This window comes from Globicephala melas, chromosome 9 (assembly GCF_963455315.2).
Source record: "Globicephala melas chromosome 9, mGloMel1.2, whole genome shotgun sequence".
In the NCBI taxonomy this organism is placed as follows: domain Eukaryota; kingdom Metazoa; phylum Chordata; class Mammalia; order Artiodactyla; family Delphinidae; genus Globicephala; species Globicephala melas.
Window position 1 is genome coordinate 90,462,187 of NC_083322.1, and position 22,857 is coordinate 90,485,043.

Here is a 22,857-nt window from a genome sequence, read left to right on the forward strand (position 1 = left end):
ACCTGGCTCACAGACTTTCTATCTATCCCATGTAGAAAGGGGTGGAAATTCTTTTTACTACCCCATGTGACTTCACATCTTTGTAACACCTTGGACTCTCAGTTCTCAATCTTATCTTCAATCTTCAAAAAATATTCTTTTATCTACTCTCCAAGATCACACATTAGCTCTTGTTATCAAAATAAACGGAATCATGCAGTATGTGGTTTTGGGGTCTGGGTTCTTTCACCTAGAATAATGCTTTGTGAGATCCATCCGTGTCATTGTGTATGTCAGTAATTCATTCCTTTTTACTGCTGAGGAATATTTCATTATTCAGATGTATCACAGTTTGTTTATCCATTCAGCAGTTGAAGGGAACTATTTTTAAATTTAGCTATCTATATATCTGTTGAAAGTCATGAATTGGCTAGGCATTTGTATTATTCAACTGCAAAAATCTACTTGGACTCATTAAATGTGGATAGTAATAAGTTATTTCCTAAAGGCTTTCCCGAGTACAAATTTTAATTTAATCCTTTCAACTATTACCTTTGTTCTCAATTAATATGAATGATACCCATCCCATATTTCATTTCTAATTTAGCAAAAAAGTTATTTGTTATATTATTTTTAACTTAAATTCTATACTTATACTCTGTGTAACTTCATCTGGGTATTTTCTATTATTTTATTTATTTTTAACATCTTCATTGGAGTGTAACTGCTTTACAATGGTGTGTTAGTTTCTGCTTTATAACAAAGTGAATCAGCTATACGTATACATATACATATACATATATCCCCATATCTCCTCCCTCTTGTGTCTCCCCCCACCCTCCCTATCCCACCCCTCTAGGTTGTCACAAAGCACCGAGCTGCTCTCCCTGTGCTATGCGGCTGCTTCCCACTAGCTATCTATTTTACATTCGGTAGTGTATATACATCCATGCCACTCTCTCACTTCATCCCAGCTTACCCTTCTCCCTCCCCATGTCCTCAAGTCCATTCTCTACGTCTGCATCATTATTCCTGTCCTGCCCCTAGGTTCTTCAGAACCCTTTTTTTTTTAGATTCCATATTATATATATATGTTAGCATAAGGTATTTGTTTTTCTCTCATCTAGGTATTTTACATGAAACACTTCTTCATTATTATAAAAGCTATAAAGAAGGATTAGAGAAGACAAAAAGGGGAGAAAAGAAGGGGCAAACAAGGTTTACCAAGAATTGATAATAGTAAAATTAATCCCACATCAAAAGTTGCCAAGTTTTCAATAGATTTAATAGCCATGCTTCAAATTAAATCCCTGTTCCTTAAACTTTACTTGCTTTCCATCAAAAACAGTACAGAAGTTCACATTTTTGGCACTCACTTTAGTCCAGTGGTGAGGCACACCATTCCTTAAGCTCTGTTTAGTTAGCCTACTCTGGTCAGACGCCTCTGCTGTCAGCAAGTCCTTAGGCTAACGTTATGTCTACGGGATCTCCTGAAGCCTTTCCATTCATTACAGTATTCATACTCACAGTTAGTTACTGTGTACTTGGTGTTTGTCAGCCACTGCTCATGCTAGGTGCTGAGGTAAAACAGACTTGAAAAATACTTATTAAATAAATTGATGCTTATCTTTTAGAACTACACACACGATTGTATTTTAACTGCAGTACATCATGCATGTACTTAATAGCCTAATATTTAGATACTTTTTATTGCTTTTAATGTATATTTAATTATTTCAAATCATAAATCAGAATTTATACCAGAAAATAACCACTGGGCAACACGAATGCCTCTTGATCATCTCATCTTATTTTTTAGGGTTTAATATTTTAATTTTATTTTTTAAGAAACTCTTTTTTTTGTGGCCACGCTGCGCAGTCCCTTCCCCAACCAGGGACTGAACCTGGACCACGGCAATGAAAGCACCAAATCTTAACCACTAAACCACCGGGGAAATCCCTATAGGGTTTTTAAAAAATTTGTTTTTTATTATGTTAAAATATATATAAAATTGGTCCTTTTAACCTTTTTTAAGGTTACAAGTCAGTGGCATTAATAACGTTCAGAATGTTTTACAATTATCACCACTATTTCCAAAACGTTTTTATCACCACAAACAGAATCTGCAACCATTAAGCAATGACTCCCCAACCTCCCCTCCCCATCCTATTTCTATCCTAATCAACTATTCACTCTTTATACATAAACTCAGAAGAAGACTTCTTTGTAGAGCCAATCCTGACAAAATAAATCACATCTTTTACACTACTTCTTAACCCTGTACATATTTTTATTATTGAATTTATCATCTCATTCTGTAACTCTGTTTATATTCTCCTGGTCTGAGCTATTTGATGGTAAGATCCAGGAAACACAAACAATATGCTAGCAATGATTAAAAACCTTCATATTTTTTATGGTTAACACAGGGCCTGGCACTGAGTAAGCACTCACTACATTTTTGTCCAGTTATAATGAAAATTATTAGTTGTGGCCTGGCACAGGCATAATTTAGCACAGAAAATGCTAGGCAGGCTCTTTCTGCTAAAAACACTCTTTACCTGGAAAGTTTATATGAAATATCATAATTCATTTTATGTTAATGTATGCTGAGTTCTGAACGTAACCTTTTAAAATGTAAATAAAGTCTAAAAGAAATAATATATTAGAATCTGCCATCAAAACCTTCAGCGCAAGCTAATTTATCAGGATCTTTCTCCAAAGACAGTGAATAAATGATTTAATTTTGGAGGTTGAGATGGAAAAAGATAAGAGAGAAGGGATATGCATATGACCAAACTCATCAGATTGTATATATCAAATATGTGTAGTTTTTTTTTTTTTATCAATTTTACTTCAATAAAGCTGTTAAAAAGAGAGAAGGGATAATGTTGTGTAAAAAGTATTATTTGATAAATATGATGCTACTTGGATGGGGTAGAGAAATAATACATTGGAAGCTACTCAAAAAGAATTCTTCCTACTTTATAATTTCCTAGGACATCTAATAAGCCTTGTAATACTGTAATAACACTCTTCTCTTTACAAAGACAAATGAAATCTACCCATCTACTGACTCATACCTCTTAATTACTTATAGCAGTGCTTTCAATAACTGTTCAAACAGAATATAAATGTATAATTTATACTTTACCTGATAAATGTATAATTTATACTTTACCTGAAAAAGGATACGAACTTTCATTAAAACGTATGTCAGACATGACAGTTAAAAAGGATTTTAAAAATGAGACTGGAAATACTGAATATAATTATTCTAAGAACTAAGGATAAGAGGATTGTAATAAGTAGCATATTTTAGTTTTAAACTTCTTGGCAACTTTTGAAGGGTTGGAAAGGAACTTTGCTTGAATGTTTTGTTTAAGCAATTAAGATCATTCACACCTTAGAATACTCTAATCAACCTTTCATGGTGTCTTTAGAGGAGAAAAATATCCCTCTTCCTCAAGTATCCTGAAAAGGACACGCAATAAGAAAAATATTTGCTTAAATAAGGTTTGCTTAGACTCCAGCTTCCTTCTGAATATTCTTAAGTTAGATGTGCCAGTCTTTTTGGAATCAAGTCACTGATTTACATGAACGTATATTCTCTGTATATGTGGTGACATGCATTATTTTTTAATTTTTTACTTATTTTATTTTAATTTATTTATTTTTACTTTTGGCTGTACCACACAACATGTGGGATCTTAGTTCCCTGACCAGGGATCGAACCTGCACCTGCTGCAGTGGAAGCATGGAGTCTTAACCACTGGATCACCAGGGAAGTCCACACTTTTTAATTTTTTTAAATTGAAGTATAGTTCATTTACAATATCATGTTAGTTTCAGGTATACAGCACAGCCATTCAGTTTTTTATATATATATATTCTCCTTCAGATTCTCTTCCCTTATAGGTTATTACAAAATACTGAGTATATTTCCGTGTATAGTTATATGCTTTAAATAAAATTTATGTAAGAAGTTATTTTAATCTGTAGATCAGCCTAAGTTCAAAGATTATAGTCATCAAAATAAAAATTGCTATGCATGGAAAGGAATATCATTAGCTTATCTGAAATGGAAGAAGAACCACTGAATTACTCTGGTTTGTTATTTGTATTCTACAGGACTGAATTAAACCTTAGAACTACTTCCTCTTAGATAAAGAATAATGAGCAAATGAGATAACTTCTTTGGGAGTCTGGGAACATATGGTCCTGAAATGCAGTAACTTAATTGAGACTTTCACTAGTATTTGGCGTAACTGCAATTTTGTAGCATGACAACCATCTTAAAGTCGTAAGTTACAAACCTAAACTATTATATTCCCAAATACACTGTTATTTCTCCATTTATGACATGGTGAAAATACTATGGAATATGGAGAAACTGTTGTTACAAACAGCAAGATACATATTAAAATAAAATTTTAATTTTGACCAATAAGTCCTGAAATCTACGTCAGAAAGAAACTCTACAGCTAGCACTTTCTGCCCTGAGGGGGTGGGATAAAGCAGACAAAGGCAGGAAGGGGAAGTGCCTTACATAACTCTGCAATGACTGATCTGACCAAGTGGGAAATAGTCTGCATTGACTCCAAAGATGAAAGGAACCCATTTTCATCTCCTAACTACTAAGATTATGACATTACTTCTGGTAAGACAGAAAGAAAATGGGATAGCTGAAAATGGGATAACATTTAAAAATATATCTAAGCTGTTACATAAAATTATAGGAGAAAATAAAACTGATAACCACATTTTAGTTATTATAATATTGACACATGTAAATTAAAATTATATAGTTGATAATGTAGTTTATATAGCAGATCTGTGAGCTTTTGAACATCTAAAAATCCTTGGCAAAATATGTTTTCTTCTCAACATATATGTGAATACCAAGTGCATACCAGTGAGTGGAGAGGAGAGTTAAGGTTATTGACTCCGTCAAAGGAGAATGCAGTGGGATAGCATATAAAAAATTAAGCATATGTTAAAAACATATATTTTGGAAGTATCAGCTCAAAAGCTCTGTTGACTTTTATCAGTATAAGTTATGAGTTCAGATTTCCAAAAATAGTGGAAAAACTTGACAAAGAAAAAATTTATGATAAATAAATGAGTCTATGTCAGAGAAAGTATACATCATTCAACATCATAGAAATAATGTTCAACTTAATAGATCATTTAGCCATAAATTTTAAAACAGTGTAATTATAGATAGCATCCTAACTCTGTCACTTAACAGCTGCAACCCTAGTCCAGTTACTTAGCTTTTCTTAAGACTCCAATTTCTCATCTGCAAAATGGAAATCACTCTATCTGCCTCATAAGCAGTGAGGATTGTATGAGGAGATGCACACAAAGGACTACATAGGTGTCTGGCACCTAGCTAACCTAATGAGTGTTTACTATTATTATTTTATTACATCATCTCCTTCCAACTACGTCCACCAAAACTGTCAAACAGACGGCATTCTGCATTTTCAGTGACTGTGTTTCACTTTTAATTTTTATTACATTTGGAAAGCCAAGCATACATACTACTTCATTTTCCTATCATATTAAAATTGTCATAACTGGCCATGAATCACATTACAGAAGATACAAATAAATCTTTCCTAAAATATGCTCTCAAGCCAGAAGGCTTGTTAAGTTAATTTAAGAAAAGCAAACAAGAAGTACAACTATCTTGTACCGCACGCACATCTTTTGCCACGTGGAGACACGAGGAAAGTCTCCTTGGTTGATCCCTCTGTAAGTTCAGGTGACATTTAATAAGCGCTGACTCTTTTTAATTATGTAAAGTTTTAGAAGATAAACCACAATTAGTCAACTTACCTGATGAAGATCATTTCCCAACACATACTCTGCAAAGTAGCCGGGAGCAGCAGATGAGGCTCTAATGGCCTGCCACATTTTATACTGACAGCCTCCCAAATAGTGAGAGTTGACTCCAGGAAAATGTCCATAGTTTCTGAACACAAAGGCTTTTGGCGTTATCCCTCTGTTCACTATGGTACTTACTGCAGCTACCTAGTAAATTAAAAAGTGAACAATACGCACTGTAAGCAGCAATATTTGGGAACTGTAAAAATTAAATATTATTTAGTAGTATGAACAATCTACAACTCCACCCATCAAGATAAATGTATAACATAACTATAATATTAATCAAAGGGAAGCAGATCCTTTCAAATAGGTATTTCTTTACAGGAAAATAGATACACGGGCTGAGACAATTTTGAGAAATGCATTATAAGAGAACAATAATAAAAGATATTTTTTGACTACATGATTTGAATAGTTATTGAAAAAGACACTGAAGAAAGCATAAATTTGCAGACCTTTATATAATAATTGATACTGCAGTAGTAGCAATGAATAAAAACTACTTAAAGATGAATAAGTATACTATTTTCATATCATTTATAAATTAGTCATTGTTTCTGTGCTCTTTGAAAGCATTATGACTTTAGTAACTGAAACTCTGACACTAAACAAACTCTCAAGGCTTTCTGATTGTAGTTAATAAGCGGTAGCTGGACAATTTTTTTTTTTTTTTTGCGGTTCGCGGGCCTCTCACTGTTGTGGCCTCTCCCGTTGCGGAGCACAGGCTCCGGACGCACAGGCTCAGCGGCCATGACTCACGGGCCCAGCCGCTCCGTGGCATGTGGAATCTTCCCAGACCGGGGCACGAACCCGTGTCCCCTGCATCGGCAGGCGGACTTTCAACCACTGCGCCACCAGGGAAGCCCGCTGGACAATTTTTTATTGAAAAAAAACCAATGTTTGTCACCCAGGGTCTCAGATTTTCTCAGTGTCAGCTGAATTTATGTAAAATGTGATGTATCCTAATGATCTGCAATATAAACTTAAGAGGCTGAAAGGTAATGGTGAGGGCTAAATTGTTAGGTCTCCATGCCAAGCCGTCAGGGGCCTGTGTGCTTTGCTATTTTATAAACCAAAAGTCACATTCCAAGTTCGTGTGAGTGACCCAAGTGTGTCTCTAGGCCACTGTGGACAAGAGCTGGCCCTACACTAAAATCCAGAGGGTCTTTCCATTAATTGGTATACAGGCAGGCTCGATTAAGAAACGTGTCAATGGCTGCCTCATTTATCACGAGTGAAGTATTTTTTGAGATTTCTGCAGTTCCCCCACACCCACTCTATTCTTTTTTTTTAAGTTGGCAATTCTCACAATTTAAGAACAAATAAACAAGAAGCCCTGAAGATACAAGAGAATAAACAAGAGGTGTAGTGTGTATCTTAGGGTCCTCTCCAATGAGCTAGTGCATTTCATTATCATGGCCTCGCGTGGTCTGACGGAGCTACCCCTCCAGCCTCACTGCACACGCTGCCCTAGGATCCTTAGGCTCCAGCCTTCAAGAACTCTTTCAGGGCCTGCATTTCTCCATGGATCCTTCTGTACACACGGTTCCCTTTGCCAGGAACACTCATCAGCCTTCACACTGAGACCGCAAAGCCCACTTCCTTAGAGCAGTCTCCCTCACGTCTCTAAATATATGCTTTCAGAGAACTGTTTTTGTGCTCCATAGCACTTATTTTGGGAAAACTGTATCTCATTTGTGTGATCATTTGATTAATGCTTACTTTGCCCCACTGGACTGTAAACTCCATGTCTGCGTTCACTCACTAACGTATCCAAAGTCCCTAGCATTATGCTGGCACATGGGGTAACATAATTAATATCTAAAGAATGAATAAAAATATGTGTAAGCAAGAGTGAAAGAGCAATAGAGGGAGATGTATTTGATTTTTTCTGGTTACAGCTTGTCATTCAAGAATAAACACAACCTGCATGGGATTTCTGCGTACATAAACCCTTATTCCTTAATCAAATAATGAATTTTATTAAAGAACACAAAACTCAAGCAATACTCAGATCACTGGGTTTCAAACAAAGTAAATAAAAGGAGAAGCCGAACTGAGACTGATTCTAGTGACATTAACATTTAAAAAACTGGGATTCCATTTGTATATTAATTTAATATTTATCTAAGAGGCACATAAAGTTTCTTTAAAAAAACCTGGGAGGAAATGCCACAATTTTCCTTAAATACCTAGATTTGATTAACCCTATAATAAAATAATTCTTTATCTTTAGTCCCAGTCTTCCATGTTCTTAAACTTTCGTTATACTTTTACTTGATATAGAAAAGGTCCAATGATCACATTCTGTACCTTCACAGAATGAGCCAATATATAAGGAATCAATATAATCTATTAAAAGAGCTTCCTTCATAATAAATCCGTTCACCTGACCTTCAATTCCAATTACGTGTTATGTTTAGGAGACTCTAAACTTACCTTAGGGCACATGGGGTTTCTTGCTGTTTCAATCATTAGTGAAGATCCCATTCTATCCCTTTATTAAAGGAGAAGAATTAAAGTATATCAATTTTATTTCCCAACATCAGTGAACATACACTATGCAATTACTGTTGGCTCATGCCTTGTCAAAACCATGCAGGACATAAAAGTAGTATAAGAATCTCCTCTAGGAAGCTTATAATCCAACTAATGCACATAAAACAATATATAGTTATCCATTAACCTCTGATTCAAACTGCAAGTAGGTACAATTCTGAGGGGGGCAATCAATACAGGCTGCAGTATCTGGAAAAGATGCACAGAGGTGTAGCTTAAGAAGGACACCAACCATGGCAAGAAAACACATTAAAAACCAGGACATGTCCAGAGTAAAGGCACAGAGGCAGAACAACTTGATGTTTTCAGGGTCCTCCTGATAGGACAAAGGAGCTGTGTTGAGATAAGCCTGCAGAAGTATGGCAGACTAGTTGCAGAACAGTCTAAAAACCAGATCAGGATACTCAGACTTCAAACCTGCTTTAGCAATATAGAGCCTATGCCACCCCCCAAAAATGCTTTTTAAATCATCTGAGTTGACATTTGAATTACTGCAACATAACAGAAATTGTCCGTGGGTAGCAATTTTCACAACTCCATTATAAGGTAATTTTATTTCAGTGCAGACTTGTTCCAGACTTAAAAATTATGTATTTTCCCCCTGTACTGAATACAAAGACTATGTTTTTTGACCAACCTGACTCAGTAAGGAAAAACATTTTTCTAATGACATTTTTTCAAGTGACACTCATGTTTCACAAATAGAATATTACTGAATTTCACATAGTTACAAATTAGGTAGTAATCTACCCATTATTATCTTTTATAAATACAATGTAAAATGCTTTCTAAAACAGACAAGATCTTTGTCTTTCCCAACCTGATCTGTGTGTTTCCTTGGAATGAAGATCAGCGCAATTTTATTCTCCTAAGGGTCTTTTCACTTTATCTTTTCATAGAATTTTTGCTGTAAAATTGGGACAGAGATACTAGAAGCATGCTGCTTTCACACTTAAAGCAAAGTTCACATTTATTTTTTGTTTAAACCTTGATTTTACAAAAAGCTAAAATGCTTTAGTGAATTGTTATGAATATAAATGGGAAGAGAAAATCACAAACATTAATTGGTCACTTTAGAGAGATGTCAAAATAAAAAAAAAAATTCTCGATATTCCCAGATTCTACTGATGCTATAATTAAAAATAGCATCCCTACTCCCTCTTGTGAGAGCACCGGAATCACAAGTAACTGCTGAACAAGCCTCATCAGGAAGATGCTGGAACTCACCAAAAAAGATACCCCACATCCAAAGACAAAGGAGAAGCTACAATGAGACGGTAGGAGGGGCACAATCACAGTAAAATCAAATCCCATAACCGCTGGGTGGGTGACTCACAGACTGGAGAACACTTATACCACAGAAGTCCACCTACTGGAGTGAAGGTTCTGAGCCCCACGTCAGGTTTCCCAACCAGGGGGTCCAGCAATGGGAGGAGGAATTCCTAGACAATCAGACTTTGAAGGCTAGCAGGATTTGACTGCAGGACTTCGACAGGACTGGGGGAAACAGAGACTCCACTCTTGGAAGGCACACACAAAGTAGTGTGCTCATCAGGAACCAGGGGAAGGAGCAGTGACCCCAGCGGAGACTGAACCAGACCTACCTGCTAGTGTTGGAGGGTCTCCTGCAGAGGCGGGGGCTGGCTGTGGCTCACCGTGGGGACAAGGACACTGGCAGCAGAAGTTCTGGGAAGTACTCCTTGGAGTGAGCCCTCCCAGAGTCCGCCATTAGCCCCACCAAAGAGCCTGGACAGGCTCCAGTGTTGGGTCGCCCCAGGCCAAACAACCAATAGGGAGGGAACCCAGCCCCACCCATCATGAGACAAGCGGATTACAGTTTTACTGAGCTCTGCCCACCAGAGCAACAGCCAGCTCCACCCACCATCAGTCTCTCCCATCACAAAACATGCACAAGCCTCTTAGAAAGCCTCATCCACCAGAGAGCAGACAGCGGAAGCAAGAACTACAGTCCTGCAGCCTGTGGAACAAAAATCACATTCACAGAAAGATAGACAAGATGAAAAGCCAGAGGGCTATGTACCACATGAAGGAACAAGATAAAACCCCAGAAAAGCAACTAAATGAAGTGGAAATAGGCAACCTTCCAGAAAAAGAATTCAGAATAATGATAGTGAAGATGATCCAGGACCTCAGAAAAAGAATGGAGGCAAAGACTGAGAAGATGCAAGAAATGTTTAACAAAGATCTAGAAGAATTAAAGAACAAACAAACAGAGATGAACAATACAATAACTGAAATGAAAAATACACTAGAGGGAATCAATAGCAGAATAACTAAGGCAGAAGAATGGAGAAGTGACCTGAAAGACAGAATCGTGGAATTTACTGCTGCAGAACAAAATAAAGAAAAAGAATGAAAAGAAATGAAGACAGCCTAAGAGACCTCTGGGACAACATGAAACGCAACAACATTCGCATTAAAAGGGTCCCAGAAGGAGAAGAGAGAGAGAAAGGACCAGAGAAAATATTTGAAGAGATTATAGTTGACAACTTCCCTAACATGGGAAAGGAAAGAGCCACCAAAGTCCAGGAAGCACAGAGAGTCCCATACAGGATAAGCCCAAGGAGAAACATGCTGAAACACACATAGTAATCAAATTGGCAAAAACTAAGGACAAAGAAAAATTACTAAAAGCAGCAAGGGAAAAACGACAAAGAACACACAAGAGAACTCCCATAAGGTTAACAGCTGATTTCTCAGCAGAAACTCTACAAGCCAGAAGGGAGTGGCATGATATATTTAAAGTGATGAAAGAGAAGAACCTACAACCAAGATTACTCTAGCCGGCAAGGGTCTCATTCAGATTCAGTGCAGAAATCAAAAGCTTTACAGACAAGCAAAGGTTAAGAAAATTCAGCACCAACAAACCAGCTCTACAACAAATGCTAAAGGAACTTCTCTAAGTGGGAAACACAAGAGAAGAAAAGGACCTACAAAAACAAACTCAAAACAATTAAGAAAACAGTAATAGGAACATACATATCAATAATTACCTTAAACGTGAATGGATTAAATGCTCCAACCAAAAGACACAGGCTTGCTGAATGGATACAAAAACAAGACCCATCTACATGCTGTCTACAAGAGACCCACTTCAGACCTAGGGACACATACAGACTGAAAGTGAGGGGATAGAAAAAGATATTCCATGCAAATGCAAATGAAAAGAAATTGGAGTAGCAATACTCATATCAGATAAAATAGACTTTAAAATAAAGAATGTTACAAGAGACAAGGAAGGACACTACATAATGATCAAGGGATCAATCCAAGAAGAAGATATAACAATTATAAATATATATGCAGCCAACATAGGAGCACTTCAATACATAAGGCAACTGCTAATGGCTATAAAAGAGGAAATCGACAGCAACACAATAATAGTGGGGGACTTTAACACCTCAGTTACACCAATGGACAGATCATCCAAAATGAAAATAAATAAGGGAACAGAAGCTTTAAATGACACAATAGACCAGATAGATTTAATGGATATTTACACGCCATTCCATCCAAAAACCGCAGATTACACTTTCTTCTCAAGTGCACATGGAACAATCTCCAGGACAGATCACATCTTGGGTCACAAATCAAGCCTCAGTAAATGTAAGAAAACTGAAATCATATCAAGTATCTTTTCTGACCACAACACTATGAGATTAGAAATCAATTACAGGGGAAAAATAGTTAAAAACACAAACACATGGAGGGTAAACAATACGTTACTAAATAACCAAGAGATCACTGAAGAAAGCAAAGAGGAAATCAAAAAACACCTAGAGACAAATTACAACGAACACACGACAATCCAAAACCTATGGAATGCAGCAAAAGCACTTCTAAGTGGGAAGTTTAGAGCAATACAAGACTACCTCAAGAAACAAGAAAAATCTCAAATAAACAATCTAACCTTATACCTAAAGGAACTAGAGAAAGAAGAACAAACAAAACCCAAAGTTAGCAGAAGGAAAGATATCATAAAGATCAGAGCAGAAATAAATGAAATAGAAACAAAACAATAGCAAAGGTCAATAAAACTAAAAGCTGGTTCTTTGAGAAGATAAACAAAATTGATAAACCATTAGCCAGACTCATCAAGAAAAAGAGGGAGAGGACTCAAATCAATAAAATGAAAAAGGGGAAGTTACAACAGACACCGCAGAAATACAAAGCATCCTAAGAGACTTCTACAAACAACTCTATGCCAATAAAATGGACAACCTGGAAGAAATGGACAAATTCTTAGAAAGGTATAACCTTCCAATACTGAATCAGGAAAAAACAGAAAATATTAAGAGCAATGACAAGTAATGAAATTGAAACTGTGATTAAAAATCTTCCAACAAACAAAAGTCCAGGACCAGATGGCTTCACAGGTGAATTCTATCAAACATTTAGAGAAGAACTAACACCCATCCTTCTCAAACTATTCCAAAAAATTGCAGTGGAGGGAACACTGCCAAACTCATTCTGCAGTCACCATCACCCTGATACCAAAACAGACAAAGATACTACAAAAAAATGGAAATTACAGACCAGTATCACTGATGAATATAGATGCAAAAATCCTGAACAAAATACTAGCAAACAGAATCCAACAACACATTAAAAGGATCATAAACCATGATCAATTGGGATTTATCCCAGGAATGCAAGGATTCTTCAATATACGCAAATCAATCAATGTGATACACCATATTAACAAACTGAAGAATAAAAACCAAATGATCATCGCAACAGATGCAGAAAAAGCTTCTGACAAAATTCAACACCCGTTTACAATAAAAACTCTCCAGAAAATGGGCATTAGGGAACCTACCTCAACATAATAAAGGCCATCAACAACAAACCCACAGCAAACATCATTCTCAATGGTGAAAAACTGAAAGCATTTCCTCTAAGATCACGAACAAGACAAGGATGTCCACTCTCGCCACTATTATTCAACATTGTTTTGGAAGTCCTAGCCACAGCAATCAGAGAAGAAAAAGAAACAAAAGGAATACAAATTGGAAAAGAAGTAACACTGTCACTGTTTGCAGATGACATGATACTATACATAAAGAATCCTAAAGATGCCACCAGAAAACTACTAGAGCTAATCAATGAATTTGGTAACGTTGCAGGATACAAAATTAATGCACAGAAATCTCCTGCATTCCTATACACTAATCACAAAAAGTCTGAAAGAGAAATTGAGGAAACACTCCCATTTACCATTGCAAAAAAAAGAATAAAATACCTAGGAATAAACCTACCTAGGGAGACAAAAGACCTGTATGCAGAAAACTATAAGACACTGATGAAACAAATTAAAGATGATACAAACAGATGGAGAGATATACCATGTTCTTGGATTGGAATAATCAATATTGTGAAAATGACTATACTACCCAAAGCAATCTACAGATTCAATGCAATCCCTATCAAACTACCAATGGCATTTTTTTACAGAACTAGAACGAAAAATCTTAAAATGTGTATGGAGACACAAAAGACCATGAATACACAAAGCGGTCTTGAGGGGAAAAAACGGAGCTGAAGGAATGAGACTCCCTGACTTCAGACTATACTACAAAGCTACAGTGATCAATATTGTACTGGCACAAAAACAGAAATGCAGATAACTGGAACGGGATAGAAAGCCCAGAGATAAACCCACGCACCTATGGTCAACTAATCTATGACAAAGGAGGCAAGGATATACAATGGAGAAAAGACAGTCTCTTTAATAAGCGGTGCTAGGAAAACTGGACAGCTGTAAAAGAATGAAATTAGAACACTCCCTAACGCCACACACAAAAATAAACTCAAAATGGATTAGAGACTTAAATGTAAGACTGGACACTATAAAACTCTTAGAGGAAAACATAGGCAGAACACTCTCTGACATAAATCACAGCAGGATCTTTTATGATCCACCTCCTAGAGTAATGGAAATAAAAACAAAAATAAACAAACGGGACCTAATGAAACTTCAAAGCCTTTGCACAGCAAAGGAAACTGCAAACAAAATGAAAAGACAACCCTCAGAATGGGAGAAAATATTTGCGAACAAATCAATGGACAAAGGATTAATCTCCAAAATATATAAACAGCTCATGCAGCTCAATATTAAAGAAACAAACAACCCAATCCAAAAATGGGCAGAAGACCTAAATAGACATTTCACCAAAGAAGACATACAGATATCCAAGAAGCACATGAAAAGCTGCTCAACATCACTAATTATTAGAGAAATGCAAATCAAAACTACAATGAGATATCACCTCACACCAGTTAGAAATGGGCATCATCAGAAAATCTATAAAAAGAAAATGCTGGAGAGGGTCTGGAGAAAAGGGAACCCTCTTGCACTGTTTTGGGGAATGTAAATTGATACAGCCACTATGGAGAACAGTATGGACGTTCCTTGAAAAACTAAAAATAGAATTACCATATGACCCAGCAATCCCATTAGTGGGCATAAACCCAGAGAAAACCATAATTCAAAAAGGCACATGCACCCGAATGTTCACTGCAGCACTATTTACAATAGCCAGGACACGGAAGCAACCTAAATGCCCATTGACAGACGAATGGATAAAGAAGATGTGGTACATATATATACAATGGAATATTACTCAGCCATAAAAAGGAATGAAGTCTGGTCATTTGTAGAGACATGGATAGACACAGAGACTGTCATACAGAATGAAGTAAGTCATAAAGAGTAAAACAAATATTGTATATTAACGCATATATGTGGAACCTAGAAAAATGGTACAGATGAACTGGTCTGCAGGGCTGAAATTGAGACACAGATGTAGAGAACAAATGTATGGACACCAAGGGGGGAAAGTGGCAGGGCGGGTGGTGGTGGTGGTGTGATCAATTGGGTGATTGGAATTGACATGTATACACTGATGTGTATAAAATGGATGACTAATAAGAACCTGCTGTCTAAAAAAAATAAAATAAAATTCAAAGAAAAAAAGAATAAAGCTACTATAATCATCAAAAAAACCAGCATCCCTATAATAACACAAAATCATTACCACAGGAAAAAATATAAAAATGTTCTCAATAAACAATGAAAGAAAAAAAATGACAATAAAGGCCAGGGAGTGGGCATGCTAAAGCATAACAACAAGGCCCCCACTGAATTACACTTGCTGATTTCCATACCCTTGTATACAGTCCCTTTCGACACAGACCCTGGGTTTGAGTGGCTTTGGTCAATGGGACATCAGCAAATATGCCACTAAACTGAGGCTTGGTTAAGTCTTCATGCACTGAGGCTGGCCCTAACTGGAACTCTGAGACCACCATGATGGGATGAAGCCCAGGACAAGAGAGACCAGCTGTCCCAGCCATCTCAGCTGAGCTGCCTGCTGGCTGCCAGTAACCGTGAGTGAGTTTATACAAGACCAGAAGAAATGTGCAGTCGAACCACAGAATCATGAGACTTAATCATGACCCAAAAAAAAAAACTTAATTAGGCCTTAGGACTAGAAAATAATATAAAGATTTACCTGATTTCAAGGTAGAAAAGACTTTCTAAATATTAAAGCAAAGTTCAAAATTAAAGGAAAAGATCTGACAAATGAAGACTTCAAACTCCTCCACATTAAAAAAATGTTTTTAACTAAAAAGCACGTTTTCAATATATCAACAAACGGTTAATACATTTCTAATATAGTGAGCAATGCCCTGGTAGGAAAATGAGCAAATATTATGCTCTTGAAATTCACACACAAAAAGGAAATAAATAAAAAAACAAAAAATGTTTAAACTCATCAATAACCAAAGTGATGCAAACTGTAAACACCAGTTTTAAAATCTCTCAAACTGAAAAAGTTCTAAAAATTAAAATGTTTGGTGTTCATAAGTATTTCATGAAATGGAAACACAAACTGATGTTGGTGGGTCAGCTGGGACAACTGTGTGGAAGAACAATTCAGGTATATACATCTATCTATCTATCTAAAAAATAATTTCTTAAAACATGTATACTTTCTGACCCAAAATTTCACTCAAGAAGTTTACCTTAAATATATAACCAGAGACTTAAGTAGAGATGTAAAATATCCATAAACTTTACTTTGAATGGGAAAAATATCTGAAATATCCTCTTTTCCCACTAGGGAATTTGTTAAATAAAAAACAGTACATCCATAAAATGGATAGCAAACAACCATTAAAACACGTCTCAAGGGACTTCCCTCGTGGTGCAGGGGTTACGACTCTGTGCTCCCAATGCAGGGGGCCCAGGTTTGATCCCTGGTCAGGGAACTAGATCCCACATGCATGCTGCAACTAAGAGTTTGCATGCCACAACTAAGGAGCCCACCTGCTGCAACTAAGGAGCCCACGTGCTGTGAGTAAAGGAGCCAGAGAGCTGCAATTAAGGAGCCTGCCTGCCACAACTAAGGAGCCCGCCTGCCACAACCAAGACCTGGTGCAACCAAAGAAATTTAAAAAAAATTATCTCAAAAAATATTTAAAAACATAGGAAACCAATCACAATAAAATGCTAAGTGAAAATGCAAGATACAAAACTACACGTGCATTATCCCAATTTTGTGAAGGGGATGAATACAAACTCACATTCACAACCTCACATACACATATACTTATTTATCTCCAAGAAATTCCAGAAAACATACAACACCATGTTAATAGTGCTTTTGTTCTTCGTAGGATTATAAGCTATTTTCACTGTTTTATTTATATATTCTCTATTTCCTATATAATGATTATTTTTAAAAGCCATCAACATTGACCTAATAATTATGTTTCTTATAAACTGACCTACTGATACATTCTGAAGTGTGGGCAGAAATGTAAATTTTCCTACCATAGCATTGTTCAGGATCACAAAAAACCAGGAATAACATAAATGTCCCAAATATAAGCGATTAAGAAAATATGGCACTGCAGAATGCAGTGCAGTCTTTTAAAAATTTGTCAAGAAATTTTCATAAAGTTGAAAAAGGGGAAAAGGTAGAAAATTATAACTACAATATAATTTCCACCATATGAAACATATATGAAAATGTACATAGTCTAGGAAAAAAAATTAGAAGAAAACATACTGCAAAGTCTACAGCTCTAAACAAGATTGTGGGTGATTTTAAGTTTCTATTTTATGCTTATATTTTTAGAAAGTGAGTATAACAGCTTTGTAATATTTTGGAAGAAAATGTTTAAAAATTAGTAAATCTTTTAGAAGAATATTTGTTAATGACTTGAGAAAGACTAATACTACTACATCATTTTAAATAAGGCCCTCAAGCACCTGTGGATTTTGGTACTCTCGGAGGTCCTGGCACCAATCCCTCACGGATACCTAGGGCCAAACGTATGTTAAGGAAAAACAACAGGTGCAAACATGTCCTATATACAATATGGTCTCAATTTTTTAAAAGACAATTGCAACTTTTACACGCAAATCTCAAACATGTGAACCCAAGAAAATAGTGAAAAGAATACAATTCACCAAAACAGTAGTTATCTTTAATTAGTGAGATCAATAATTTAGTATTCTTCTTTATATTTTTCTGCATTGTTCAAATATAAATCAAGACATTTTAAAAAAGAGTAAGTACATGGGCTGTGCTCAGAGCAGGGGGTATGAAGAAATGGCTTCTTTGTTTACAACACACCCGACAGGAATCTGGGTTCATTGTGACAAAGGGCACAAAACTTGTAGCCTTCCTATGAACAAATACCCAACACGTGTCCCCATGCACTTCACGTGGCTGCTGGGCAGGACCAGTGGGACAGGGCTCAGTACTGGAAGGAAAGCCACAGTATTCAGTGGGGGAGTTTGCCACCTAGAGCCTGTCTGGTCCATGTGTGTGTGACCCATGAGTGGTCTTATAGGTATAAAGGCTTTGAAACCCTCTCTTCAAGGAAAAAAGAAAAACAGATTCCAACTATATGTCATTCTGGAAAAGGCAAAACAATGGAGACAATAAAAAGATCAATGGTTGCCAGGAGTTTGGGGGGAGAGGGGAGATGAATACATATAGTACAGAAGTCTTTATGCGCAGTGAAAATACTTTGTATGACATTATAATGATTTTATGTCATCATACTCATATGGTATGACATACTTATGTCATACCATACTTTGGACATACTTTTGTCCAAAGCCATAGAACGTGCAACCCTATTCATTTTATAAAGTGAACCCTAAGATGAACTAGGGACTTTGGTGATTGTGATGTGTCAGTGCAGTTCAGCCTTGGTTAAAAAAAAAAGTCTTGGAATTAACACTCGGGGTAGACACTTTCGGCAAAAGTTTTATTTTTATATATGTATACATATTATATGTGTGCTTGTTGGACTGTGATGTAAAATCTACTTTTTAGATTAAAAAAATTTGCAGGCTACTGTAGTTATACTGGCAAATAAAAGCACAAATTAATCTCAAAAAAATAAAAAAAGAGTAAGTACAACTTACTTAAGAATGTTTTCCCATGTTTGACTGTCATAAAATGCATGGCTCCAACTCATTTTGACTGTTCCAACAATGACATTTTGTGAAAACACATCTGATCCCAGTTTTCGATAAAGTTCCTCACATTCATCCAGAGGCATATGAAACAATCCCAACATGAATGCTAATATAGCACCTGAAAGAAAGAATCCTTAGTTTTTATCAGCCCTGCCATTATAGTACTTATAAGATCTCCTGAGTCACAGACTTGGTTAAAATTCTAGCTTTGATACTTTTTAACTGTGTCACCTGAGACAAACTACTTAACCTCCCAGAGCCCCAATTTTTTTCATCTATAAAATAAGGATGATAACAGTAACTAAAATTTACATGTTTTTATAACACTGGGATAACACACGTAAAAGGCATTACCAGGCCTCAATGAGGATTCAATAAATACTAACCACTGATGATGACGATAATTTAAAAAATATTAAAATGTGTTGTTTTGCATTAAATTAAATTATAACTAAGAATTAATAAATTCCTTAGTTTTAGTCAGAGAATACAGTATATTTGACAACTTACCAATTCATTAAAATGATTACTCCTTCAGGTTGGTCCTGGGAACCAATGTAATAAATAAAGAAATTAGGTCTCTGGGATGTCTTTTTAAACAGCTAACTGCATACCCTAGCCGCACTTGATAGGACACACTGCCACCTAGTGTACCTAACTGGCATAGCCCTGAACTAAGGAGGAAAAGGGGAGAGAAACGCTTTAAGTGACAGGGAGAGGGTGGTAAGGGCGAAGACCTGTAGAGTATCACTGCTTACATTAAGATAACGAACAAAGTAAAAAGCAGGAAATCACTATTATAATGTATTTAAAATATTTTATGTATTTTATTATTCTTAGTCTTACTCTAGTAAAAGACAAGTCAGCTTGTTTTAAAATACATTGTATGGCATAACTATACGATAGAAATTGTTACTTATCAATTTGCAGAAAATGTTTAATTAACACAAGAAATAACTTGCCAAAAAAAAAATTAAGTTGCTTTTAAGAAGAGCTACTACAAAGATGAACAGATATTAAAAAACTGAATTTTACTGAATGGTTAAGGACATTACCCTTAAACTAAATATATATTTTTAACTTTATAAAAACTAAATGTGTAGGGACTTCCCTGGTGGTCCAGTGGTTAAGAATCCACCTTCCAATGTAGGGGACGTGCGTTCGATCCCTGGTCAGGGAACAAAGATCCCACATGTTAAGGGCCAACTAAGCCTGTGCGCTCTAGAGCCTGTGCGCCACAACTAGAGAGCCTGCACACTGCAGCTACTGAGCCTGCACGCCACAACTAGAGAGAAGCCCGCATGCCACAATGAAGAGCCTACAGGCCGCAACTAAGATCCCATGGGTCGCAACTAAGACCCAACGCAGCCAAAACAAACAAACACTAAATGTGCAAACAAAATTTCTACATTAGAATATACAAAATAGTTAAAAGAAAGGAAAATTATAAGCACTATATTATAAGTTAAGGTTAAAGTAAGCTAGAAGACACAATGGAAAAGATATACTGTGATAAGTGCAGAAACGTACATATTACATAAACAAATACTGTACTCGGTAGATGAATCTCTGGTTTAAAATTCTCTTCATTGAGCACCCACCTACTAACAATGGTGCCAAAGCAAGAAGTTAGCTTGTAGATATGTTTAAAGGTTTAAATTGCTAGGACCATCCCAAAATTTAACAGAAATGGCCAGGGTAACAGCTTCAGGAAAAAATACCAAGAACACTTGCACTGTGAAGGTCTCTCTTAATTTCTATAGTTATATCAATTGGGGATATACATATTATTTTCCTATCCTGAGAGTCACAAGGCATTTTTTAACATGCTAGAAGATCTCAGCAGTCCCTCTGTAAAGAAACCTGCTTTAACTTTCTTTAACCCAACCTTTTCCAAATCTGCTATCATCTTGAGGAATCACTGTTCAGTGGAACATCACAGGAATCACCGATTCCTTATACTTCTGAATTATCCCTACAACTGCTCACATTTAGTTTTCATAATGGAGCATCAATTAACGTGCCCTTTGGGAATATGTCATACTTGACACAGATAACGTAGAGAAATCATTTGATTTTGTTGCTGGTAGTCTTTAGGTCTACTATTATAATTCCGAAGAATGAGAAAAAATAGAAAAGTCTATGAAGATAAACTAATGTAAAGTGAGAAATTATCAGGCCAAATAGTAAAATGTACAGCAGGGATCTGCAATGCTAACAGTCCTTGAGTGTTACCTGGGAGGTAAGCAATAGCTATAGGTACCCTGAGAAGGCTTCATGTACACCCTGGAGGATGGGGGTGATGCATGGGTGAGAGAGTTGATGTAAGAAACAGAAAAACAAAACAAACAGAAAGCAAAACAAAAATTTATCTGTTGGTGAGTCAGTGAAAACTAGAAAATTATTCAGAAGCTATCATATTCTAAGTTGCCAATTTCTTCTATACAAGCATGAAACTAGAATTTTAAATGTACATCAACTAGCAATATTAAAAAGCTTTTAAAAAACATAGATTCTCACATTTATCCGTTTGCTTTCAAACAACCAGATAAAAAAGGATATAAGAAGCAATTTCCTCACAGAGGGATACCTTTCAAAAGAAAGTAAAATCTTATCCATCCTTAATGTTCTGTTTGTTCAAGCACAATTTGAGCACCTATCACTTTGCTACTTTCCTTCAGGTGACTATACCATAAGGTGATAATTCATAATTTATACTTGTCACTGTGGCTTATTTAAACCATATTAGAAAAGCACGCTAAAATCTACTTCTGAATATTAACTTATTCCCAATAAACATTTTAAAAAGTTCATTAAGCAAATCAAAGGTCTATTCATCATCAAAACATGAAACTAACATCCATCATTTCAGGAAATGACCAGGATCTTAAACTTGAGTGCTTAATGTTATTTTTCTTAATGCACTGCTGGGATGCACACTTCCACACGATAATAACAATCACCTGTGCTTACACCACAAATGTAATCAAAGAGTTGATGAACTGGCTTCTGAGTAAGTTCAACTAATTTTCGTAGGGTCTGAAGAGCAATCACACCCCTGTAGGAAAAATAAAAGGCAAAAATGAGAATCCTTGTTTTAAGGAAAGTTAAACTATTGAATAAAACAATCTTTGGTTTCCTAGCTTATATGCTAACATGAAAACTAACAATATAAATTATCATCAGTTAAAACTGACAAAGGTTTCTGGATCACTTCTGAAAATCTATATCTAAATAATGGTATTAAAACCTGTGTCATGGTACCACATTTTGAATTTACACTAGTATCTCTTTAAATAAGACAACAAAGATATGGCAACGTAAAATATTTCATCAAACACTCCAACTGTGGAAATTTCTTCAAACTTCCACTCGCCAGTTTTGGGGTGCCACGTACTGGGTTTCTCCACTTAGCAATGTGGTTGGTTACCTGTGCTTCTATACATTTCATGTATTTTACTAGTCATACTTTTAAGCTTTCTTTTATTTATTCATTTTTAAAAACTTTCAACTACCTCAAAACAAGGCTTTGCACTAAGAATGTATGCATTTCTGTGCTGACTTTGTTCATTTCTGGACTCTTGCCAAAGGCAGCAAGCAGCTTCATGATGGAATGTGAAAGATGAAACGGCCTAGGAGGTGCAGGAGGCGCTGGAAAATCCTTAATGCTGGGGGATATACAGACATAATGAAAAGTTCTAATCCCAATACAAGGTGTGGAGCAGAGAACACAGTATTAGGCACCACAAAATAAAATTTAGAGTCTCAAATTGTGCTTTGATACTACGAGCACAAAGTTACTAGAAAACAGTGTCAAGACGTTTTCATAGAAGACGAAAGATACAGATTTTTTTTTTTAATTGCCAGAAGTAATGTGGATTTGAAGAGCGGTCAGAGA

At 36.1% G+C, this 22,857-nt stretch overlaps 1 protein-coding gene and 1 non-coding gene across 6 annotated transcripts in view; one reads left to right on the forward strand and one right to left on the reverse strand.

Annotated features, from left to right (window-relative positions):
• Nucleotides 1-22,857, reverse strand: part of PNPLA8 (patatin like phospholipase domain containing 8) — a 134,597-nt gene that overhangs the window by 10,717 nt on the left and 101,023 nt on the right. For all 5 annotated transcript variants that reach the window (XM_030871147.3, XM_030871146.2, XM_030871148.2 and 2 more), the window contains 4 exons: nucleotides 21,923-22,017; nucleotides 18,906-19,077; nucleotides 8,315-8,372; nucleotides 5,825-6,019 (listed from right to left, as the gene is read on the reverse strand). In XM_030871147.3, coding sequence (XP_030727007.1) covers nucleotides 5,825-6,019; nucleotides 8,315-8,372; nucleotides 18,906-19,077; nucleotides 21,923-22,017 — 520 coding nt within the window. The remainder of the gene's footprint in view (nucleotides 1-5,824; nucleotides 6,020-8,314; nucleotides 8,373-18,905; nucleotides 19,078-21,922; nucleotides 22,018-22,857) is intronic.
• Nucleotides 18,048-18,177, forward strand: LOC115861031 (small nucleolar RNA SNORA11). Its single transcript, XR_004042657.1, has one exon. It is a non-coding gene; the product is annotated as a small nucleolar RNA SNORA11 (small nucleolar RNA).